Source organism: Centroberyx affinis, unplaced genomic scaffold (assembly GCF_046629955.1).
Source record: "Centroberyx affinis isolate AG114_WGS23_722 - 3 ecotype Tasmania unplaced genomic scaffold, CSIRO-AGI_Caff_v1 ptg000102l_1, whole genome shotgun sequence".
Taxonomy (NCBI): domain Eukaryota; kingdom Metazoa; phylum Chordata; class Actinopteri; order Beryciformes; family Berycidae; genus Centroberyx; species Centroberyx affinis.
In genome coordinates, this window is record NW_027278804.1 from 80,103 (window position 1) to 105,362 (window position 25,260).

Sequence of the window (25,260 nt, forward strand, 5' to 3'; positions counted from 1 at the left end):
CTTGCATCGACTGTATCGGTCTTAATTTTGACAGTTCACACCACAACAATGGCAGGAGTCGAGGATACACAACCTGTCCAAGTCGATATTTCTAAAACAAACGCCGTTCCAGATGAAGGATATGACAAGAAATGTATTTTTTGCAAGATTGTGAACAAAGAAATTGGCACGGAGCTCCTTCATTGTGTGAGAATATTGTAATAATAAACAATAACATTGAGCACTAAGCTAGGTAGCTAACGTTAGCCTGCTGCTAGAGAAAATAGTCATCCAAATTGTGGTGACCTCTGCTGAGTGAAACAACACTTAAATAAACTACAAAACTGCTATAGAAGTACTGATAAAGAGCTAAAGAGAAGAAGAGCTGTGTACATTTCTGTTTTATATTCACAGTAATTGTTTGTGTCACCTGTTGTAGCACCTTTACCCTCCCAGACTGAACTGGAGGTAAATTAAATGTTTTATCTTCATCACAGGACGAGGAGATCTCGTGTTTCAGAGACATCAAACCTGGAGCGCCGCACCATTACCTGGTAGTCCCAACCAAGCATGTTGGGAACTGCAGATCCCTCAGTAAAGAACATGTGCCTCTGGGTAGGCCTTCATCAACACACTTGATGACTGATGCTTGTGGAAACAGTTGCATTCTGAAATTTTGGGCTACCACATGTTGCTGTCTTTAATTGCTGTGAAGTGGAGAATCAGAAAGTACTGACACTACAGTCACAGTAGAGTTACAAAAATCAAAGATAATTTTTCTGTTAATGCATTGAAAACCGATCGTATCTACAACTGGATTATGTTACATTTGAATTGTAATGAGTAAAGTCAACCTTGGGCACTCTACATTCTGTGTTAAAAAGTCTTTATTGTATTGGTATTGTATTGTATTGTATTGGTTACTGGCATATGTTTAAAAAAGGAACTTGTGTTTTTGTTTTGATCCCCAGTGGAGCGGATGGTGGAGACAGGGAAGGAGATCCTGCAGAAAAACAATGTCACAGATCTCAGCGATGTCAGGTGAGCTATTGGTGCACCTACTGATGACAGCATTGTGTCTTACTGCTTCACTTTAACCATTGTTTAACCCTTTAATCAGCTGATTATTTAGCTTTCGAGCATTGTGTTGATTTGACCTCAACTGGGAGACTGGACCATCTTGTGTAATCATGAGTAAACGTTTTTGCTGTAGAGCCTCCTAACTGCATCGTACCTTAAACCAGTGAGCCTGTGTGGAATGAAGCCTTTTCCTTTGTCTGCAGGTTTGGCTTCCACTGGCCGCCATTCTGTTCTGTCACCCACCTCCACCTCCATGTCCTGGCACCTGTCAGTCAAATGGGCTTCATGTCCCGCGTCTTCTACAGACTCAACTCCTATTGGTTCGTCACGGTAAGCGCCCCCCCTTGATAGTTTGGTCGTTATTTGTTCCAGTACTAAAAATGTTCTTGTACATGATTTGCGAATGAGTGCACAGGCTGTCACAGGCTGACCAGTAAGTCAGAAGCTAAACTAATGCAGAAGTTAACTCTCAAAGACTTGCCATATAATAAAACGACCATCAGAGAATGCAGTTTTTACCATCAAGTGTTAAATCCTTGCTGTTACAGTGTTTTAGAGTATGATGACACCTACAGTTTGTATTTTTGGCCTGAGCCGTAGTGAGTAAGTCCCTGTAACTTGAGCTAAGCATGATGAACTCTGTGTTCTTTGCTGTAATTTACCTTCTCCGGTTTTCATACCTCAAGTTGAGAAATTTGTTCCTCTATATATACTGAGGATGCGTTTCACCTCATCGTGACTCCAAGGTTTCCCTTTGGGTAATTTTAGAATGTTAATCTTTTAAAGCATGAGTATCTGCTTCTTGTCAGATGTCAATATCTGTTTCCTTATACCCATAAAACGCTGCATTTTGGGTTTGTTTCCTGTAACTCAGGATTGTGTCAGTTATTGAACCACATGATAGTTTGCTTGAGAAGGAAGAAGGACCCGCATTTTCTGGCACTCTCTGTGTGTGCAGTTATTTAACAGAATTGTTCTCACCTGCCAAAACAAACCAAACTTACGTAATAAATGCTTAGAGTTTGAATAAACTGCTCCAAACATGATTGGAGTAAATGTGTCCTTAGAGGAGGGTACAGAACACAGACCTGGCAGAGTAGTATTCAATACATAAACAGTGTTATGTTTTTTGATTATTACTAAGTCAGATAAGCTTAATGTAATAGGCTTCATGAAAGGTGGGAGAGTGAATCAGATTTTGAAGCCATGTCGTTATTAGATGGCATGTACCTCAGCCTCTGAGCCACCAGCGCACCCTGTGATGACGGTCTGATCAATAGGAGCCTGCTCAATATTAGCTGCCACATCACATTTCAACTAAACCACAATTTGGGACCTGTAGCGATTGATTAATCGTCATTCCATACCGTACGTCTAATTCCTGTTTTGTCCATGTCTGTCAATCTTTTGCAGGCAGAGCAGTTGATTCAAATCCTCAACTCTAAAGGAGAGACCAACTGATCACTTGGTTTGGCTCCAGTGGCTTCTTGGATTTCTTGAACGTCATGAGGTGCCTAAAAAAAAACAAAACATGGCTCCATCTCCTTCCAAATGCTGTGTTGGATAGTAAACTACACTCACTGCCTGTGTGGCAGCTAATGACAGTATTTTAAACTGGTGACACGTTTATAATCAAAAAACACTTTGGTTTTTGATGGTAAGTAGACACTTAATTTTGTTTTGACAGTTGGAGTGAGATGAATTAAATCTCCATTAATTCATGGCACTGAAAAAAACATGAGTTAAATGGAACTATTATACTTTATGGACCAGAAGGCATATCTCTCAGCTGTTTTAATCACAAGAGAAAGTGATTCCTTCCTGAGTGATAAATGTGCACTGAATGGAAAGGTGTGCTGAGTGGAACAGTGTCTTTTACTAACCTCAATGCATCTCAATGCCTAGTATAGTTTAGCATCTGCATCATTTCATTTCCAAGAACCCCCATATTACCCACAAGCTGGAAGATGCAGGACTGCTTTGGTGCTTTGCAGATCAGATGTTTTACGCATGGAAGAAATGATGTGATTTTAAATATGATTCAAATGTTGATCATCATATATGAGAAACCTGCCTATGTAATGATTACCAGAGCTATGTTGAGCTACCCCTTAACTTGTGACACAATGGACATTTTGAGGCCTACCTAGACATGAGTCAACACACTAACATCTTCATCAACTATTTATGAGGCTCCTTCACAGTGAAAGCAAATCTGTCACCGTCTCACATTGAAAGTAAAGTATGCTTAATGATCTCAACAAGCACTATTATACACTGAGATATTTGATAACATGTAATGTCCAACAGTCAATGGAGTGATGTAATATTGACTGATTGGTTGGTGCATGAAGTGAAAATAACACTTATGCTATGTATTAATGTGATGTAAGCAAGTCATATGTACTGTATGAAAGTGTGCAATTATTAAGAAAGATAACTTGGAATAAATTATACTGCTGCTGCCAAGTGTCTGTTACCAGTGTTGTGAGTGTAAAGTTCTAATAATGGTATCAGTTTACACTCCTCTCACTCATTAGTTTAACTACACCAGTCAATGATAGTGCTTCCACTTCAGAAAGCAACTAACACAACAATAACAAAACATAATGGTGTTTCATTTTTTTTATTTTGTCAAGCATAAAAGAAACAAGAGTGCATTATAGCCCAAAAAGGCCTTGCTGATTTATCAATGTGCTGTTAATGTGACATTAAGTATTAACTATATCTGTGTTCTATAGGCTCTGGAAAAACAAACAAACAAAAAACGATGTATATTATTATGCATGGCCATCACGTCCATTAGCAGCTGCAGATTTTATGGCATTTATCAAAGTCGATGCATAGTTTTTCATTACTAATTTCTCACTCCCGTAAAGCAGCATCTTGTACATCTCGCCCGGTTTACCTACGATGAACCAAGTGTGAATGCGTACGTAGCGAGGCCGCCTAATCTACAAAGCACACTTGTCGTAAGGAATACATGCCCTACCGCCCCCGGGCCAGCAGGATCAAGTTCATCCTATAGCACCATATTGTCTGTCACAGGCAGCCTCATGTTCTCTTTGGCTTGGGCCCAGTCTCATTAACCACTCTGACTTCATTTCAGCTGTCTACTTGTCCACTTTCCCCACATGAAAGAGCTGGAGGAGGAAATATGGTGAAACGGATACATTCAGCACGTCTTGATAATGGGGACAGGGATGGGGATAGAGTCTTCTGTTAATTAAACCCCACTGTTACTTAGACTATGGGGTTTGGTTTAGAGTCATACTGAATGAAACTTGTATATCTGCACTCTCAGTGTACGTTCTGCCCCTTTAAGGGATTCTCACTGCCAGTTGCTTTGATACTCTTAGGTCCACAGTTCCAGATAAGTCTGAATCTCAATCAATGTTAAACACACACCTCAATTTAGTCAAATAACAAACAAATGAACTAATATATCAACCAGTTGTTGAAGTGCAAAGGACATCCATGGGACAAGTCTTGTTTTTTGGTCCCAAATATGCAAATTTAAGCCACTGAGGCAGAGCGATATCAGTGGTTCGATTTAACAGCCACTTAGTTTTGGACTTGTGTGGGCAAATGAATAGGCTTGGGCAATATCCAAAAATATATCCGGTCACTGCAACAGGGTGATGATGACACGGTCATCCTGCCCCTGCCACAGCATCTCCCCCTCAAAGTGAACCAGCCCTTGCTTCCTGGCCCGCAGAAGAATCCCCACTACTTTGTTAGAGATAGTGACGTAGTGCTCGAACAGTTTCCCGAACTCTACGGCGATCACCGCCCCGTCTCGGCCCCTCGCCTCCCCGATGCTCCTGATCACCTCGCACAGCTCCTGCACCTCCCGGCCGATGTGCGTGTGAGCGTCCTTGCCCCGCTGCTCCGTCATGGAGCCCTGCAGGGGCCTCCCGTAGCCGTCCTGGCCCCTCTGAGGGCCGGCCGTGGCGGCGGGCCGGGCGTCCTGGCTGAAGGGGTTGTGCTTCTGGTACTCCAGCCGCTCGTCGGACCACTTCTGCCAGTTCTCCTTCAGGCCTTTCACAGAGACCACGCACACTGTGCTGTCGTCAGGGAGCGGGGCGGGAGGCGGGACGTCGGTCTCTGTCTGCATGGTGGGGGCTCCCTGGTGCTTCGTCCCCATCCTGGGCTCTGGGAAGAGAGGCTTACATTTGCTTAGAGGAATATGATGTAGCACTCACTGTATAATAAACCTGTATTGCAATTTAAAAAAAGTAAAAAACAGCTATTCTAAATTGTCTCTGTGTAACTATTATTACATTTTGAAGCTAAACATGACAGTAATTTTCACCTCAATATTATAGCCCTGTTGTGTTTTCTTTTTTCCTGGTGATCCAGCTATGTTTAGATATGCCTTCAGGTTTCTCTCTGCATAAATGTACAGTTTGAATACATTTGCATGCTTTAAAGACATAAAATACATTATATCACTTTTAAACTATTAGCTGTGACTCCAGTTTCTAATGTCATAATAATACCTGTAATAACTGATGATGATATTGAGAGTTGAATGAAGATTAGCAATGACCCACATTCAAAATAACTATTGATCCATACAGGTCATAGACAGTTCATGAAAAGAAAAAGTAGGAAGGAAGATTATTTACCAAATGAAGTACCATATCAGTTCACCATTAAAATGAGGACAGTGAGTGAATGTAAAGGTGCGTGTGAAGTAGCAGTCTAACCAACAAACACTCACCTGACTTACATGATCTGTCACTAATGGGACTCGATTGCCTCTTCAGCTACAATAAACTTTCATTGTATCCTGCCTGGAAAAGCCTATTGTGGTTAACATTGTAACCTTGCAGTGCAACTTTACAACGCTGCAGCACTGCTGACAGTAGCAAGAGTACGGATGCTTTAGTGCCCCGAGGCAAAACCACTCTGATGGACATCTGTCTCCACCAATGGCCTCTCGGGGATGATGTGGACAGCCAATCGCTGTCCAGTGGGGGCGGAGGTCACACATGTGCTTCTGAAGTAAAGCAGATTACAGCCAGAGGAGAGGAGATATGTCGATTTAGTCGGGCACGCAAGTGCAGAATAGGAATCTACTGACGAAAATATGTTCACCTAATACGTGACAAATTACTACTTTTGATAAAACCAAGACACTGCGAAGTTTAGTATCAGTGGGGCAGCGATAGGCAAAATTGGAAATTAAAGTCACCTGTGATATTAAAGTTCTCAAAATGACAGCAGCGTGTGTGAATCCAACTGTTATGTGACTGTAAATATATGTGAAAATACACACATTGCTTAATTGTATTTCAAGTGAGTTTAATGCCGCTTAACTCGAATTCCCCGTTCTTCTGCCATGTATGGTCATTTGGTCGACCTATCCAATAAACAAAGTGGTAACCTGTTTCTGGACTGCCCGGTTTCAGGCCGGACGTATTTTGAATCCGCAACAAATATGGCGGCCCCCACTGGTCGAACATGCCTACAGTATTTGCTGCATCTTGCCCAGGATAATCTTGACTTCAGGTTGCCGGTAACCTTTCATAAAACACTTTCAATGCTACATACGCCTTTATGAAACTCTCTTATTTAATTGTTGTTGTTTTTTCTGTAAAAATAGCTGAAACTGGCAAACTAAAGTCCCAGTTTCCCCTGGTCTGCTATGTTAGCTAGCTGCAGCTGCTAGACTCGCTAGTTCAAAGCTTTTAGTGACACTGACAGGCTTGTAGTGTAACAGTAGTGATGGGGTTACATTTTGTTTTGGTTCTACGTCACATTATTTGGATGTTTTATTATAATAAAAACAGACACACAGACATTTCCGCATATACCTCCATCTGTACATTTTAAAAGGTGATAACCAACAATGCACCTCTGCACGTTTTCCATAATTACCAACCATAATGTTACCTTCAATATGTAAATCTCCTAATGTGTATGCATGTTTGCACGCCTGGACATATTCTATATATTTATTTTCTCCTAATGGGAAGTGATGCACACTTGCACAATTACTTCAACCTGTAAATCAGTCAGTGGAGATGCTGCATCTGTTGTCTGTTGCTGCATTTGCTTATTATTTTCAGTATACTCTGTATTCTGCTGCTGCTGCGACAACCCAGTTTCCCCATAGGGAACATTAAGGTGTTGCCTAATCCAATCCAATACAATTCTAATCTAATCTAATACGTTTATCAGTGCAGGCCTCCATCTGTATTTCTGAGCATTTGAGAGGTGCAGTACTGATCTTCTCTGTGTTCAATCTTCCAGGAGATCAGGGCCCTGCTGTCTCTCAGAGGAAAACCATTCCAACCCGGTCAAAACTTCAAAGAAAAGGTATAGCAAGTCTAATACAAGATGTACCTATTTCAGCTGTCCTCTGTTTTGGTTGCCAACATGAAAAACAAGACTTTCCCTAAAGTCACTGTCATCCCTGCTGCTCTTCTCTCCAGTCTCCTTTCTGGTGTCTGGATGGCTTATCTGAAGAGGACGTCCACAGCATCATGGCCAGATCCGTCTGTGCAAAGTAAGTGTTTTGACCTTTGTAAGAAAGGAAGTTAGTGGGATTGTGCCTGGAAAAATAGTATTGATGCTGTTGGTGATGGCATAACCTGACAAATCTCCTTTTTTATGCTGAACCTGCTGCACATGTTGCATTTTCAATTCAGACTCACGGATATCTATAAAGTGTGAGTGCTTGTGGATGTTTGAATAACATTTGTGACAAAATAACACCCATTTCTTTCAGTAGTCATGCATCCTAGTGTTTGGCTGAGAAATGGCTGAGATACAGCTCATGTTTATTCCTCTAGGTCTGCTTTTGAATTATGGGGTCATGGACGGACACACAGCGAGCTCAGAACATCCCTCTTGAAGTATCCGTCAGAGAACATGGTTGGTGATGGGCAGTATCAATATTAACAATATCGATATTAAGGCCCAACGGAGTGTGAAGCTAATGCGCTTTCTGTTTGCATTCCATTTCTTTCTCCACATTTCCCCTTCAGTCGCCATTCATGCGGCAAGACTCCACATACAGAATCAACGTCTACACCTTCAACAAGACTCTGGAGTTTGCAGACAGAATCAAGAGGATCGATGTGAGTCTAGGCGTATGCTCATGTGCAGTGCATGGATGTGGGTGAAAGAAGGCAAAAATGAACGAGTATATGTTTGCATTCTCTTGGCAGGCGATGGAGTATCTTCCGTTTGAGGGCACAGTGAGCCTGAAGAGCCCTCAGCACATCTTCTGTTTGTTAGAGGATTACGGCTCTGACCCCAACAACATCCCGGAGGATCCCTTCTACATCTACTTTGGCCGCTGGGTGAGAGATGTGTGACTGCAGACGGAAAAAAGCAGTGAAGTCAAAGCTCAAACAGTTAAAAGTACTCAAAAGATTGGCATTCCACCAGAGAATTGTTAGTTATAGATAAGAGAATAAGTTGCCATATTGGTTGGTGAGCAGTACTTGAGGATTGTCTTGTATACTATTTCAAATGCTCTAAATGTTTCACTCTAAGAAAGACTGCATTTTCCGCTACCAAATTGTCACTTCGGTCATGTATAACAGCAGGGATGACATAGCTAAATATGCATCTACAGCAGGAGGAACAGACATTTAACAGCAACAATATTCATTGAGTATTTTCACATGTTTCTAGCAGGGTGGGTAGTGGTCTACCTGTGAAGGGTTGGACTGCCAATACTAACTGAATGCAGGAGAAACTCTATATTTAAATGTAGCTTAATGCTCACTCATTTGGACTAATTTTACTCTGATTCCAAAGAAACAAAGCTCACAAAACATACCTAAATTGGACTGTGGTAACAGAAAATGCCTGTCAAGCATCTGTAAAAAATGTATCCAATGCAACTGAATACACTCATTCCTACGGCAGGTAGCGGATGGACAGCGTGAACTGATTCGCTCCCACAGTGTGAAGAACAGACACTTCATAGGCAACACCAGCATGGACGCCGGCCTCTCTTTCATCATGGCCAACCACGCTAAGGTCAAGGAGAACGACTTAGTCTTTGACCCGTTCGTCGGCACAGGTGAGTTAAGTCTCTCTCCCTCTCTCTCTATCTCTCTCTCTCTGTGTGACATACATACACACTTAGAGAAATGTGTGTCATATAGGTGCTGGGAGTGATCCTCTCTTCATCTCTGTCTTTCAGGGAGCCTGTTGATAGCATGCTCCCATTTTGGCGCCTACGTCTCCGGAACAGATATCGATTACAACACCATTCACGGGAAAGGTAAGGCTTCGTCTACTCGACGCTAAAAGAGCAAAACACTTACGCAATGCCTTTACACGTGTCACACCGACTGCAGTGTCTTATATTCCTCTGAATTCTCCCAGGGCGATCCAGCCGTAAAAACCAGAAGTGGCGCGGTCCCGACGAGAATATCAGAGCCAACCTGCGTCAGTACGGGACAGAGAAGTCCTATCTAGACGTCATGGTGTCCGACGCATCCAAGCCTGTCTGGAGGGACGCTGCGCTGTTCGATGCCATCATCACTGATCGTAGGTCCTTAGTTTATTCTTAGTCCGACATGTTATTGGCTTGTTCTGACAAATGCTAACAAAGTGCTAGAACAGAGAACCAATTGCAGAAGACACCATACTTGACTCTATTGTTATGTAGATTCATGTGTTGATAGCATTTGTGTAATTTCCGCTGTTTATTATTTTCTTGGTAGTCATGTACCATGTCACCAGAATTTCCTTCGGGATCAATAATCTATCTATCTATCTATCTATCTATCTATCTATCTATCTATCTATCTATCTATCTGCATTTTGAGCTGTCAGAAATGGCTCCATTGTATTTTGAAAATGTTCATATCAGCAATCTGGATGGGAGAGGATACATTTAGCAATAGTTTAGGCTGTGATGGATTGTTCTCAGTTGGACTGGGACATCTCACCCAGACCCTGCATTTATCCCCCTTTTAGTAGGATTCTTGATTCTCATGTGTATTCGGTCTGTGTGGTGTGTTGCCAGCTCCCTACGGCATCCGCGAGTCCACAAGGAGAACAGGCTCCCACAAAGACATCACTAAACCTCCTGATGACTTGTAAGTTCACCTGACACGCTGCTTAATCTCCCCCACTAATGCCATATTGGGTCTTATTTTGTTAAAAGGAATGAAAGGTTGATGGATCATCCTATCCACACATGCTTTTGGGTATTACTCACTAAGCTTAGCTCTTACTCCAGAATTTCCGTTACGTCTTACAGTGTCTTCTGACTGTTACTAATCACCTCCAACTTCTTGCCCCTCGAAGCATTTGACTTTTCCTAAGCATCAATTTTAAATAAAAAGATCTTGTTCTTAACTGATTTGCCTGATTAGGTGAAAGTAAAAACAAGCAAATGATTGGAAATACTCAAAGGGAATCATTTGAAATGTGTAATATACTGTTAGCAATACTCTGGTGTAAACCTGTCATGTTTATTTTTTCTCCTCCCCAGCTGTGGGGAGAGCCATGTCCCCGTCTCCATGGCGTACCACCTGAGTGACATCTTCTCCGACCTGTTAAACTTCTCTGCCCACCACCTGCTCCTGGGCGGGAGGCTAGTTTATTGGCTGCCTATCCACAGGCCAGAGTAAGTACGCAGACCTCTAATATGATCATTTAATAATATGATTCTCTTTGGAAAGATGAGCCTATTGTTAGAGTTGCAACTTTACTTTGCAACTCTAACAATTTACGTTACTTTTACTTTGAAACTTGAAACTGAAAGTCTCTCACACTGGGATCCAGGCTTAAAGCGTATTTACTTCTGTTGCTCTTGTTGTGTGAGAACTCCCTCAAAGTAGGCCTTCAACCACTTTGTGTCCCGAACCATTGTTTATAAACATGCTATGCTGTATGAAGATTTATATTTTAATATCTGATTTTGTTGTCTACAGTTTCCCTAAGCCTACATTCAATTTGTACAGTGTTAGATTTAGAGCTGTGATTTTGTTGAAGTGGTTCTTTGCTCATAATAATAATGTTTACCACTAGGGGGCAGGCTCATCCTATAAACTGGAACTGCATGATGCAGATTTGTGGTGGACACAGGCTACAAGATTCTGATCAGATATACAGTACTGTGCAAAAGTCTTAGGCACCCTAGACTTTTTATATAAATTTCTTAGAACAAGAGTCTTAGATGTTTATTTGTTTTCTGCATTAGTGTGTCAGTAGACTGCTGTTAATTGTAATTTTTTGATATTCAGAAACTTTTCATTTCATTAGTTTTGAAAGCATCTTCACTTTATGGATATCTTTGACATATGCCTAAGACTTTTGCACAGTACTGTAGGTCTAATTAAGAGCCATTCCATGCAAATATTTCAACATAACGCAAAGAATTCAGTGCATATTCCTCATCATAGTTTTTTTTTTTTTAGCTAAATTAAAGGATAATACCAGTGTTCATCTAGGTTACCCTTCTCCTTTACATTATTCCTGCTAGTGTCTACTAGAGCTGCAACGATTAATCGATTAATCGATTAGTTGTCAACTATTAAATTAATCGCCAACTATTTTGATAATCGATTAATCGGTTTGAGTAATTTTTTAAGAAAAATAAGTCAAAATTCTCTGATTCCAGCTTCTTAAATGTGAATATTTTCTGGTTTATTTACTCCTCTATGACAGTAAACTGAATATCTTTGGGTTGTGGACAAAACAAGACATTTGAGGACGTCATCTTGGGCTTTGGGAAACACTGATCCACATTTTTCACCATTTTCTGACATTTTATAGACCAAACAACTAATCGATTAATCAAGAAAATAATCGACAGATTAATCGACAATGAAAATAATCGTTAGTTGCAGCCCTAGTGTCTACACACAGTCAGGGTGCATCCCAAAAATCACTCTTCCTTTCCTCCGTGACCCGGAAATTGCAGAGCAGGGGAGATATGAATATGACATATTTTGTGCTGGGTGTGCATAAAAACTCTTATTGGCTGTGAGGCATATTGTGGGTTTGGGCTGCATCAGTTATGATAAGGCCACTTCATCACTAGGAGATGTCCATTTTTGATGATGGAGTAGCAAATAAACTGTCCCAAATGGCCTCCGCTTCCCTCGCTCCCTCCTCTCCTCCACTCCATTTCTCCCCTCGTCTCCTCCAAGTTGCTTCCTGGTAGGAGAGGAGTGTTAGTGAGGGAAGAGAGGAAAGAAGTAGTGAAAAAGCTTTGGGATGCAGCTTCAGAGTAGCTGGAGATATCAGGGCTCGTTTTTCTACCTCCAGAAGAAGCCATTTGCTGACATTCATTCTCAGTCAGTATGAAAAACAACTTCCACACACTTTAAAACTGCCTGAGCTAGATAATCCATCACAGGAAACACAAAGCCTTAATTTGTTTTGTCAAACTATGTTTTATTGTTGTTTTATGGTGCCTGAACTGAGTGTTTTTCATATCAATGTGTGCATTATGTTACGCTCTGCTTACTGTCAATCACCAGACACCCACAGGAAGAAATAAAGTCTCCTCCAGGAAATAATCCGTCAAAAACATGTCGCCTTACAAACTTTATTGTCACATCCATGTCTTCTTGTTTAACTGGGACAGCAGTAAATTTCAATCTAGGTTTGACACAGTAGTTTGTATTTAAAAAACTAATTACATAAACCATGCGTTGTAAAATGATTGTGGGAAATTAAAACTAGACGTAGACAGTGGTAAATGGGCTATAACTGTAAATGACGCCGCTATTTTCCTTTAATTAGTTATCCAGCTATTAATTAGCTCAAGGAAACCTGGAGTGTCTATCTGCTCTTTCAGGTTCAGTGCAGCAGATTGGCATCAAAAGGAATTTCCACCACATGTTTCCTACTCTCCAACTTTTCCCTTTAGCACTATTCCACTCCCGCTCCCATAAAACATTGTCCTGCGTGTGTAAGCACCTGCGTGAATGACAGTGTTTACACTAGCAGTATACAGGTGTGTGGAGGTATTCCCGCCCATACAGCTGGGCCGCAGCAAACCACAACTGACAGCGGTAAGCTACTTTATGTGTCGGCTGTATAAAGCCTCATCGTCTGGACAAAGTTCTTCATTGTTAAGTGTTTTGTGAATTAGCAGAAACGTTAGTGCTGACTGGAAGCGCAGGTGTTTTGACTTGAGAGGTATGAGCCACAACAGACAGCGTACGTTTGGGGAAGAAAACCCCAGAGGGCTGGCACTCCGTCTGCCCACTGATTATAAGACTGGGAAGGGGGTGAGGTCATCACGCATGTATGAGTGTGTGTGTGTGTGTGTGTGTGTGTGAGAGAGAGAGCGAGAGAGAGAGCGAGAGAGTGCAAGCATGCACTTAAACTAACAGGCTTTGCAAACTTTTGGATTACCTCTATATTGTTTATGTGTGTTTATGCGTGTGTACGTGTGTCAGTACATACGTGTGTGTGTGTGTGTGTGGTCTCGTGTTATGAGCGCATGCAAGATGTATGTCATCATGTTCACACATTTGTCTTTGCTACTCATCTCCTGGCCCGGCGTGTACCGGTTGCTTGACCCCGTGTCTGTCAGAGCGCCGTGCCAAAATAAACCACCGAGGCCCAGCGTCAAGTCAGATATGTGGACTCTCTGTCTCTGCGGCCCGCACAGGCCGACCTGTGTGTGTGTGTGTGTGTGTGTGTGTTTGTGTGGTGTTCGACGTGTGTGTCTACGCGTATAAGCCCAGACGTAGCCTGTCTCCTGGGCCTAATCTGGGGCTCTACAGTGGGGATAGGGGAGATATCGGGTGTCTGTCACCCCCACATATGTGTGTGTCTGTGATGGTAATGGTGAGAATGGTGTGTGTGTCTGTGTATGTGTTTGTGTTTGCGTGTGCGATGAAGATAGGGGGCTGTCTTTGGGGGGGGTACACGAGTTTGTGCCGGTGGTGGGAGGCCATGTGTGTGGTGGTGGTGGTGGTGTGGTGGGGGGGGGGGGCGCGATGACAAGCGACACAAAGTCCTGTCAGCAAAAGACTACGTCGAAACCGGGTCAGACCCCCTGAACTCTCTCTTTCCCTTTCTCCCCCTTAAAAACAATAAATGGGAAGGACGGAGAAGAAAACGTATCAAGACGGATTACGGAGTGTCAGTCGTCGCAGCCATAAAGTGACCTAATTACAGCATAAACAAGGGAAGTGAAGAAGTAGAGTGTCTGTACTGTCAGAAGTAAAATGATGTTAGAGGGTAAATGAGCGAGAAACACTTGATCAATTTTAAAGCAAATGAAAGTGATCTGACATGGCACCCCATTTAAAAACTGTTCTTGACTGAAAATATGATAGGATATGAAACTAGGATGTTTCCTTTCCGTAGTGCCTTCCAAAAGGCGGTGGCTTGAGCTCAGGTGTGACTTGAGATAAATGAAACGTTAAGAACTACATGATCAAACTGGCATAAGGAATAAAGTGTGTGTGCTTCTCTCTTGAATTCCCCTCTAAAAAATTGTTCTGATTGTTGGTGAAATAAAACCTTTAATAAAGAAAAAGAGGCATCCTCAGGGCTCAATCACAACCAAACTCTGTGGGAGGAAAACATTGTGTGAAACAAAATAAAACTTGTGAGCAGTAGTGTACTGTGCGAGAACACCTTTTTTTTGTGGCAAAGTCAAAAGGACTTATGGAAAAAAGATGTATTGAAGGTGAAAGACAAGTCCCGCCTCTGCTGAGATGTAAAGCCCAATCACGTGACAGCTCGGCCGGTCCGGCTCTTCGCTAACGACTCCTGATTGGCAGGAGAGAGTTATCGCCCGGCCGCATCACCGCGGGTCGCCGTGACGACCAAACATCCCGTCGCTGCGGAGGCCCGCGCGTGGCCATGGCAACCGGGGAGACAAACAGTGAGGTGCAAATCTGGCTTTGAATAGGGAGTGTTGCTACTGTGATGGAGGTTAGGAGAAAGTGCTACTGACACAAATATGCAAACACATACATCATCCGCCGTTAATAGGCCCTGGCCTGGCCTGGACAGCTTTTAGCTGCAGAGGCTGGCGAGCGATGACAGAGCCAGCAGTCAACCTGTCAGCTCAGACTCAGTTTTTCCGCCATCTTTGCACAAAATGGACTACCTTTGCTTTTCCAGCCAGCTTCACGCTGCCCCGCTCCAATGTGCAATGACATGATTGGTGAGAAAGCGAGAGACAGACAGACGGAGAGGAGAAAGGAGAAGGTCGCAGAATGTCGGCGAAGGTTAGGCAGTAATTTTGAGAGGATTAGGCGACCTCGCTGTATCCCAGCAGCCTTTGTGTGGCCTCCTGCAGCACTGAGGCTCCAGAGAGAACATGAAGAACTGTCTCGCACATACTCTCATTTAGTTCTCTAGGTACGTTCTGTCAAGGGTTTATTATGCCCAGAATGATGAAACTAGTCTATTTATCTGTCGGTCAGTCTCTCTCTGCTCCTCTGACTGAGACTGATCAGTAACTGTGTGTATGTGTGTGTGTGTGTGTGTGTGTGTCCTGCCCAGGTACTGTGAGGAGATGGTTCCCCTGCACCCCTGTCTCAGGCTGATCAGTAACTGTGAGCAAACCCTCTCCAGCCATACGTCCCGACGCCTCATCACCATGGAGAAGATCAAGGAGCCCGAGGTGTGTGTGTGTGTGTGTGTGTGTGTGTGTGTGTGTATGCGCATATATGCGTGTCAGCGTGTGTGCACACCTGCGAGTGTGTTTGCGTGAAGGTCTGTGTCCGGGCTTGCAAGAGTTTGGTGCATGTTTGGAAGTGCGTTTGCATGATTGTTTGTGTGTGTGTGTGCATGCTTGTACATGTCTCCATTGCATTGCATTTTCATTGCTGTATTTTTTTCCTAGAGGTAGGTTTCAGAAAATGCCAGAACAAAAATATGGTCACTGTTCTGTACACAACGTGGCACAAAAGTTTCCTCCCGTGGTTGTGCGGTTGATGTGTGGAAACAAACTTATATATTTGCCTTTTGCTGTGTGTGTGCGTCCATATGATCCAGTTTTAGGAGGCCTCCCGTTTGGAAGTATGACTTTCTACACAGCACATGGTTTGAAGTCATGTATTTTGGTAGCATAGTTATGATAAATTACATGGGCGTGTCTGCAAAGCAAGCGTCCATGTGTGCTGCGGAATTTGTTTACGGTTTTCGTATGTGCGAGCATGCACAGCAACACTGATACGACCACGTTTATGTAAAATGGGAGCATGTGTGTGTCTGCCCGTCGCTGCCTGTTTTTTTTGTTTTTTTTATGTGCGGTTTGTAGCCTTGTTTGTGTATAAAACCGCATAAGTGTATATAGCGTATATGTATGTAGTATGCATATGTGCGTGTTTTTACATGCCATCCCAATGAAAGTCAACAGCGATGGTGTCTCTCTCTCTCTGTCTGGGGCAAATCCTCACCATCTGGCTGCGATTGGCTCATTTCTTTTATACTGGGACCCTAAATGGCTTAATCACACATCGTATGGAAAACAATCCATCTTTGGATCTGACATCCAGTCCACTTCAAAACCCCAAATTGCTCCCATAAAGGGAACTGTGTGACACACACGCGCGCGTGCACACACACACACACACACACACACACACACACACACACACACACACACACACACACACACACACACACACACACACACACACACACACACACACACACACACACTCACACACTCACACTGTTTGATCTGCTCTGACTGGCATGTATCTCAGGTCCCGCAGTGGTTTTTTTTTGGTTTTTTTTATTCCCCCAAATAGGCCTCAAGTATTAAGACATCATACCTATCAACACTCATGAGCATTCTCCAGGCTTCACAGCTTGGTGTGTGTGTGTACATGTGTGTGCACTTGCATGTATTCATATGCATGTGGTGCATGTGCCTACTCTTTTCTGCGTTTGTGTGTTCTGACGGGAAAGTGGCTAATAGCTGTTGTGAAGCCGATAAATGTTTCCTGCAGAAGTCTAGTGTAGAAAACCTCTCTGAAACCTCTCATTTTCTTATTTATGAGGTGTGACATAGCGTGTTTGGTGACCATAAAGTTCGAGTTATTTGGCTAATTTAGCACTAAATGTAAGTAGCCCTCCACCTGTATGGCTGTTGGCAAAGTTCGCGGGATAATTTCCCCTGTTTCCAGCCATTTGAAGTCGAGTCGCTCTGTCCCTATAAAGTCAGGGTCAGGGTTAGGTTGTCAGTCTTGTTACCCAGAGTTCTCTGTCTGATGTGGTCATGGAAACCATCTCCGGGTTGCTTGGCGGCGTCAGCCGGCGATGGAGAGAGGTGTCGCTGACAAATCACAGGCCCAACACTGGAGTCATCACTTCCAACTCAACTCACCTCATTATTCCTCTTCCCAGCATCTCTCTCCATCCCTCCATCCCTCCATCCCTCCGTCCCTCCGGTGAACAAAGGCTACCTTACAGCCAAGACAAACTGTTTAATTACAGCCATTCATAACAGTTCATATACTGCACATTGCTAATATACACTAGGACAGTCCTATCACTACTTGGGAACTTGGAAAAACCCTATGTAAACCTTGTATGTGATACCAACATCATGCTGACATCCAGTTGGAGTTGCTCCATTGACTATAAATGGGAGACGGACTCTTTTGACTCAAAGATTTATTTGAACTTTTATATCCAAATGAGCTTCATATTAAAATAGTGCAATTGAATCTGAATATTTGCCCTTATTGCCAGAAAATTGAAATTATCCCCGTTTCTTTCAGAGTTTTTGTTCTGTTTCTAGCGAACTGTACATTTGAATAACATGACACATCAGGAGGCAGGATAAGCTCTTCTGTTTCTAGCTATCGGGACAGAAGTGAATGATCACAAATAGACATTAATTCCTATATGAATTTATCTGCAAAGCAACCAGCAACAAGTATAATATGGCTGAATGCTGAAACAACTGAATCTATCGTTTCCTTGTGCGCACTAACTGGGGAAACGAGGCAGGACTTTTAGCGTGACAATCTCTGTTGTTGTTTGGTAATTTTGGGCTTCTCTCCATGGTACGGTTGTGGAGGGCATTGTTACAAATTTGGGGAAGGTAAAGCAGCTTATTTTCAGGCTTTAGTGTTTCTCTCAGTGGCTGCTAGGGTTCAAATCATATCAGGTTTAGTACGGTAACCTGTTTGTGTCTCTGCAGGAATCTGATGCGCTGGCTCATCTGGCAGACCCACGCTTCAGCCCCTACCAGGGACACAACGCCTTCAGAGAGAAGTACTTCAGTGGACTCAACAAGAGGGGCGGCAAGGAGGACAATGCATTCACTGTCAATGGAGAGTCACTGGATGAATGACGGCAAGATGAAGATGAAGATGAATCACCTCAAAGCCTCAATAAAAGGGATCAAACCCTGTGACCAGAGCAAAGGACAATGTAAAGGTAAAAGCAGACAGATGAAGGCGGGGCATGGATGTCAGTGGACTCAAAAACAACAAATTACTGATAACTTGTTTGTGATAATTTTGATTTTTTTTTAATCTTTCACAATGGTGTAATTATGTTTTTATGCCTGTTGCCATTTCTGTGCAAATAAAAGGATTTAATGGACCGATTTTACAACTATTGTCGGTGTCCTTCTTTACAGAAAAGTGCTGACTAAGAGAAACTAGTGGTTTGAAGTCAGACAGTAGACTGCCTGTAAGATCAGTTTAACTCTTGCTGATGTTTAATAAAAGTCCTTTTATATGCACATACACTCTAAAACTTTACACCTCCTATTTCATGTTGAAAGATCATTGTGGTTTGAAATGTACAGTTTCAAAAAGATTCATAAACAGCACTAAATTTGAACAGTTTTTAACTTTACAGAGCCTAGTCAAATAGATGATGTCCAATGCTTAATATGGATACGGATAATTAGCGCATGTCATCTTGGTGCCAGATTGACCTGTCGGACTTGCATATTGATTGATCTGAGGCACAGGAACATTTTATTTAGGCGGATGCTGCTCTGTCACAGTGTCTCTATACACTGCAAAATGGTGTCTAAAAATACATTTACAGCCACAGCCCCGCTTTAGTCAGACAAAGGGAGCGTGTTTAGGCGAGAGAGAGAGAGAGAGAGAGAGAGGCCTCCCTGTGCAGGCAGAGACCAAATAACAGGGCGTCCCCACCTCGCCGCACACCACTACAGTTAGTCAGCAGCTTTTGTTGTTTTCCGACCGCAGTTTACATGCGGCCCGGCTCATTATTCATCTCCTGAGAGCGACGCAGCGGGCCTTTATGTACATTACCCCGTCGCTCTGTTTATCAGTTGGGCCTCTGCCTTCCCACCACACTACCCAGATCAGCCCTTCTTCAGAGGGGAGAGAGGTCCGGGCATGATCACACGATACCCGGCTCGCCATCGCTTGCGGTGCGCGCCGTTTACTGTTCCCACAATGCCTTTTTGTTGTCTATCATCATCAAGGGGAAGCGACTGATTCCACGGGACAGTTGGCGCGACCTCCCCCTTTCCTTTCCTTCCTCATCGCATCCCTCCTGTCTTCCGTCTCTCAGCCTTTCTTGCCCTCCATCACGTGTAAATGACTAATTCCCAGCAGAAGGCCTCTCTACGTTGAAGTTGGTCTTCTTCTGTGAGGAGTGCTCTTTGTGTGTGTGTGTGTGTGTGTGTGTGTGCTGCCACAATACAGTGATAAAACGTGTTCTCAAGAACCCTCAGTCTCCAATGATGCAGACTATAATTAGGAGGGGGGGGTTCCTCTCCACACCATGTAATGTTGTCCAGACGTTTAGGAAATTCTGTGTGTGTGTGTGTGTATGCATGTGTGTACGTGCGAGATCTGGTTTTGTTTTAGGCTGAAAGCTAACAGCAGCATAGCCGGTTTTCCTAGTGACTAGGAAAGTGATTTGAAACCTGTAAATACATAATTGTTCTTATCTGAATCATTGATTAGTTGGTTAGTTAATTAGTTGGTTAGGTCTTTCTATCTTTGCTTCTCTCCTTTATTTCCTAATGTGCGTGTATATACGTGTATGTATATTGATTTTTTTTCATTTTTATTTGCGTTATTTAGTCAATTAATAATTGTCCAGGCCTGGTTCCTCTGTCCTCCTCTCTCTCCTCTCATAGTTTCCCCCCCAACCCAACCCCCCACCACCTTCCGACACACACACACACCTGACCAGCAGGCAAAAATACCCAAAGTATTTATTTTACGATGATATGAAATTGAGAAAAGCAAGCAAATCTGTAACCAGCAAATGTTTGGTGTTTTTACCTGATAAATAACTAAACCGATTAATTGATTGTCAAAGTTATAATCAATTAATTTTCTGTCGATCAATTAATCCATTCAGCACTACTGCTCACCCTCTCCCCTACCTCTTTCCCTTCCATCTTGCTCCTCTCTTCCCCTCCTTTCTCTTTCCCACTCCCGTCTCAATAATGTCCCCTTCGTCGCTCTCCTCCTCACCTCCACCCACTCACTCCCATCCTTCTCCTCCTCCTCCTCCTCCTCTTCCTCCTCTCCCCCTCCTCTCTCCTCTGTCATCTACACCCCTCTCCTTTTTTTGTCGGGAGGCGACTCCCTGTAGGAGGAGAGGGCCGCCGTTTTGGAACGATGGCTCCTGATTAGACTCCCTTCTGCCTGAAAGTGACCTTCAAACTGCTGAATCAGGTGGTCCACCATGAGAGGCACATACACACACACACACACACAGCCACTCCAAACAGTATCCACCCACCCACACATACACTATGCACCATTAGAGACCAGAGGAGCTGGGGCACAGGGCAAAAAACACATAACCACACCACAACTGGTATCATTAACCACCAGAAGAAGGCAACACACACACACACACACACACACACACACACACCCCTCTGAGATCTTTAGGGAGTGTCCTGCAGTCAGAGGGAGTGGTATATCCATCATGATGTCCTTATCAGGTGCTGCTAGACGTGATGGATAGATGTTCCCCACATCTGTTAGCCGCCGATGGATGACAAGTGATTGGAGACCTATTGACCTGTAACACTAGCCAACATATTGATCTGCTTTCACTGAGGTGTGTGGGGTGCACGATGGAATGTGTGTGTATGTGATTGAGTGTGAAAGAACAGGACTGTGTGTGTGTGTGTGTGAAATGGAGAGAGAGAGACAGAGAGAGAGAGTGCAGCTGGTAGTGGGGAGTGTCCGCGCTCCACGTCCGCATGCGAGCCACTGAACAGATGTGGCGCAGGTGCAGTGCACCTGTCCGCATAGCCAGGGGAGTTTGGACACCTGCAAGTCCTCCACCCCCTGCCTTCCCTCCCTCCCTCTTTTTCCTTTCTTCTCACCCTCTCTCCCTCCCCCCCCACCACCCGGCCCTTAGGTCACCCCGGTGCCCCCCATCCGCCCCTGGAAACCCTCCCTGCAGCCTCCTCAGCTGTGGACAAGAGGTAAGGTGAGAGCCGTTATCTCGCCGTCTGGGAGGAGAAGCGCGGCGGAGACGGAGTCATTAAGAGCGCCACAAATCACGGCAGGAGTCCCCAGCTCTCTCGCGCAGCTGTGCGAAACTCGAACCGCGCTCGGAGGAAAGTCGAAAGCGATACGCAGAAGTGAGGAGGAGGGAGGAACGGAGCGGGACGAGAGAGGAGAGGAGAGGAGAATATCCTGAGAGGGCAACTTTGCTTTTCAAAGTCTCAAAAAACACATAGATAGTGTAAGTAAGAAATGATAGAATTCAGATGCCACTAGATGACAGCCTTGAGTGGGGGAAACATTCAAACTAAGTGATAGCCGGGCGGCCTGTCTGTTAGCCTGCGGGCCGTTTGACCGTTTGCCATACATGCGGCTAGTAACCAGGGGAAGTTCAGGGGCTAAGCTTTTGAAAACGACTGTCCCGACAGAGCTGCGAGTGAGAAAGTGCAGAGCCGCTCCGAACGCACAACATCCTCTTTAAGACCCCGGCCTGGAAGTGGTGAGGGTTGTTGCCCCGGGAAGTAAAAAGGGGTGAGTGAACGGCTTGTCACACAACTTCCTCATCCCGCCATCATCGCCATCGTCTTCTCATCACGGCCTCCTCCTCCTCCTCTCTGTTACCTTGTTTGACTGGCACTTTGAATCAGAGTTTGGAATCGTGGAGTAATGCTGTTTTAGTATAATACCTGAGGAAATGATGCTGTAGCTGCCCTAAAACGTCACATTCTATAAGTAACTCTAGTTAATATCACGAAAATGATTTGGTTCATATGCTTTTATAACAAGCTTAATACTGAATGTCAGTGTTTCAAACCTTGCAATACTTTGAATGAACTTAGTTTGTGGTTTATGCAGTTTTATGCCTGTATTCATTTTTTTTCCAGCATATGACCCTTAAGTCAACCACAGAGCACGGCACACATGCATTGTTGTTTTTGTAAAATTCCATGTTTGTGTGTGTGTGTGTTTATAGGGTCATCACACTTAATACGGCCGGAAAGGGGAAAGAGTGTGTGCCGCGGAAAGCAGCGGGGAGCTGAACCCAAGACAAACAGTGAGATCAGTCAATGTGTGTATTTGTCTATGTGCCTCGTTCTGTGTTTATAGTGTTTGTCTGTGTGTGTGTGTGTGTGTCTGTGTGTGTGTGTGTGTGTGTGTGTGTGTTCTTGCGGTTGTCACTGCTGTTCTTCATTAATGAGAAGAAACCGCTGGATGGCTCCCTCACGCCCTTTTTTAATGACTCTTAACTGCCAAGTGGGCATACACACACATACACACACACACACACACACAGAGCCAAGATGGCAAACATGGTGGCTGTGACACATTTCCTTTTCTACTCTTGCAGGGATCATAAAGCACTAATGCTTCTAATCAGGCTTAATACTGAACCCCAGAACGGATGTAGCCTATATTGGAGCCTTTTCTGAAATGATGTCCCTATGAATATGGAAATCAAGATAAAAACAAAAAATTCTGGTTTGCAGCCATTTTGAAAATCACCCTTTGCGCTTCATCTTCATCTTCACCAAGAGTTCAAGCTTTGACTTCTTTCTAGAACCTCTCCTCTGTCCTGTAAAACTGTCCTGTCCACATGTCGATATTCAGCCGTACCTGCGAAAAGCCCGGTCCTCCATTTTCTTTGAATTCCTCATGCCCCCCTCTCCACCTCCAGCCCACTTTGCATGGTGCTTGCATCCCCCACATGGTCCCTCTCCCTGAGAAATTACATCTTTCAGGATGAGCTCCTCTGCCTCTCAGCGATGAAGAGCGTAGGCTTGTGGGGGTCGTTGGGTTTGAATTTCAGCGATGTGCCTCAGTGCCTGTGGGGAGGGTCTGACTGAGGTGTGGGGGTATGTGTGTGTGTGTGTGTGTGTGTGTGTGTGTGTGTGTGTGAGCATGTGTATAGGTGAGCGTGTGAGCATCCCTCCTTGCGTGGATATGTGCGTGTGCGTGTGTCTCTCACGGCTGTTTTGCTGGGTGGAATGTGCTGTGCATGGGGGTGTGTGTTAGTCGGGGGCCGGGAGATACGCAAGATGTTGTTGGAGACTATCGCCCCTATCGCTGCTGGCTGATGGCTGTAGCGTGGAGGAGAGGAGGAGGAGGAGGAGGAGGAGTAGGAGGAGGTGCCAACACACTCACACCTGTCCCCTCTGCACAGGTGAGCCTGCTGGAGACCGGCTCACCTGCATGTGTTTCTTCTGTTGATGTTGTTTCTATCCGTGTGTCTCTTCTCTCCTCTGTCTCTTGTCTCCCTCTTGGCCATTCTCTCCGTCTCTCTCCCTGCCTCTGTGTCTCGCTCACTGTTACTCTGTGTCCGTGTGTTTCTGTGTGTGAGCCTGCATCTTTCAGTAGCTACACTACCAGTCAAAAGTTTGGACACAGCTGATTGAATGTTCTATGTTTTTTCATGATCTTAAAGCCATTTTGATCTAAAGGCTTATGCTTAGATGCTTGAAATTTGTTTGTTGATGCCTATGAATGAATTTCTTTCCAAAGCCTTTGCCTTTCCATCAATGCAAAGGGCGGCTACTTTAAAGAATCTAAAATATAAGATAGTTTTGATTTGTTTAACACTTTTTGGTCACTGCGTAATTCCAATTGTGTTATTTAATAGTTTTGATGTCTTTACTATTATTCTAAAATGTGAAAAATAGTAAAAATAAAGAAAACTGTGGTGTGTCCAAACGTTTGACTGGTAATGTATGTTTCCATCCAACTGTCAAGTGATGTTTTAAATGTTGCATAAATAAAATGTGTTTCTGTCAGCTGGCTTGAAGTGAAGTAATAGGCTTCCTAAATGTAGAATATGACAGAAAAGACATCCACAAGAAAATGGAAAAGTCTTTCAAGAATTGATTAGTATCTGTGGAAAATCCCCTCCCACTTTAACCTTCCTCTACCTGCCTCACTGCTTCCTGGATGGGCGGAGCCTCAGAATCAATATAGGCAGCCAGCTCACCTGTGGCAAACGTTTGAGAACAAAGAAGCTGGCTGGCCTCATGTGGATGCCTCATCCCTCCAGTGATCTGTGTATATGATATATAAACCAGTTTAAGCTATCCCATAATAAAAGATTGGACTGGAACTCCTGCCTTCTCATCTGCTCATCTGTCCTAACAGACAAGCCATTGAGTTGGTGATATTCCTGGAACCAGACTATCCTTAAGAGATCAGTATTCCTTCAAGCTAAATATTCTTCAGTATCAATATTGTTTTTGTTACTGTTTTTTAATTTCTCATGCATGAATCCCATATAATCACAAACAGACAGATGACAGTTTGATGAAAAAAACATTCAACATCCAACGCTATTCACAGTGTAACTTCTTTATCGACAAAAAACTCTTTCCGCCTCAAATGAGCATGAAAACCTTTGTGCAGTATTGAGGAAATTGAATCAAAGTTTTCATTCAGCTTTTCTAATCTGATCAATCACAATTCACATAAAAATACCTGGATGGAAACTCCGCTTCTGACTCCATCTCTCCCTTTCAAACTTCTACTTCTTCTTCTCCTCTCTCCTGCACTGCGTGGCCAAACTCTGCCTTGCCAGTATCTGACAGAGTGGAACTCAAACCCAATAAACCCCACAGGTTTTACTCAGCGTTGCTCTTGTTGTTACAGCTTTCTGGCTCGGTCTAGACGCCGGGGCCGCCGACACTCCGGGTTTCATCTGTTCGGTATTCGTGCCCGGAGCTGTAACAGTTTTGTTTTTCATGAGATAAAACCCAATGCAGTGAGGAAAAATCACGATGCTGGTAAAACGTCTCTTCTGTTGTCTATAAACTTTTGAAAGTGAATTAAACTTAAA

General features: G+C 43.7%; 3 protein-coding genes across 4 annotated transcripts; 2 read left to right on the forward strand and 1 right to left on the reverse strand.

The window, feature by feature from the left end:
* The first annotated feature begins 48 nt into the window (after positions 1–48).
* On the forward strand, positions 49–3,513 carry hint3 (histidine triad nucleotide binding protein 3). The gene is made up of 5 exons (XM_071524007.1): positions 49–186; positions 477–594; positions 951–1,020; positions 1,263–1,389; positions 2,473–3,513. The coding sequence occupies exons 1-5, from the start codon at positions 49–51 to the stop codon at positions 2,518–2,520; spliced, it is 501 nt and encodes a 166-aa protein (XP_071380108.1). The 3' UTR covers positions 2,521–3,513.
* Positions 3,514–4,684: 1,171 nt separating this feature from the next.
* LOC139648008 (actin-binding Rho-activating protein) lies at positions 4,685–5,206 on the reverse strand. Its single transcript, XM_071524040.1, has one exon. It carries the CDS (start codon positions 5,204–5,206, stop codon positions 4,685–4,687), a length of 522 nt encoding a protein of 173 aa, XP_071380141.1.
* Positions 5,207–6,502: 1,296 nt separating this feature from the next.
* trmt11 (tRNA methyltransferase 11 homolog) lies at positions 6,503–18,581 on the forward strand. 2 transcript variants are annotated; one of them, XM_071523995.1, is made up of 13 exons: positions 6,503–6,583; positions 7,321–7,386; positions 7,503–7,576; positions 7,863–7,944; positions 8,058–8,150; positions 8,241–8,375; positions 8,950–9,106; positions 9,230–9,320; positions 9,425–9,579; positions 10,061–10,133; positions 10,532–10,666; positions 15,523–15,643; positions 18,179–18,581. In XM_071523995.1, the coding sequence occupies exons 1-13, from the start codon at positions 6,506–6,508 to the stop codon at positions 18,329–18,331; spliced, it is 1,413 nt and encodes a 470-aa protein (XP_071380096.1). In that variant the 5' UTR covers positions 6,503–6,505; the 3' UTR covers positions 18,332–18,581. The 2 variants fall into 2 exon arrangements, with proteins under 2 accessions (XP_071380096.1, XP_071380088.1); XM_071523987.1 differs by having other exon boundaries at positions 6,506–6,583; positions 9,230–9,310; positions 9,415–9,579.
* The last annotated feature ends 6,679 nt before the right edge of the window (positions 18,582–25,260 follow it).

What these genes read in the sequence shown, in the direction of transcription:
- hint3 (XM_071524007.1), top strand. Translation starts at nt 49, where the DNA reads ATGGCAGGAGTCGAGGATACACAACCTGTCCAAGTCGATATTTCTAAA. An exon ending in TAAAGAACATGTGCCTCTGG is followed by an intron (nt 595 to 950) that starts GTAGGCCTTCAT and finishes TTTGATCCCCAG; the next exon opens with TGGAGCGGATGGTGGAGACA. An exon ending in ACTCCTATTGGTTCGTCACG is followed by an intron (nt 1,390 to 2,472) that starts GTAAGCGCCCCC and finishes AATCTTTTGCAG; the next exon opens with GCAGAGCAGTTGATTCAAAT.
- LOC139648008 (XM_071524040.1), bottom strand. Translation starts at nt 5,206, where the DNA reads ATGGGGACGAAGCACCAGGGAGCCCCCACCATGCAGACAGAGACCGAC.
- trmt11 (XM_071523995.1), top strand. Translation starts at nt 6,506, where the DNA reads ATGGCGGCCCCCACTGGTCGAACATGCCTACAGTATTTGCTGCATCTT. An exon ending in AGTATCCGTCAGAGAACATG is followed by an intron (nt 7,945 to 8,057) that starts GTTGGTGATGGG and finishes TTTCCCCTTCAG; the next exon opens with TCGCCATTCATGCGGCAAGA. An exon ending in CGATGCCATCATCACTGATC is followed by an intron (nt 9,580 to 10,060) that starts GTAGGTCCTTAG and finishes GTGTGTTGCCAG; the next exon opens with CTCCCTACGGCATCCGCGAG.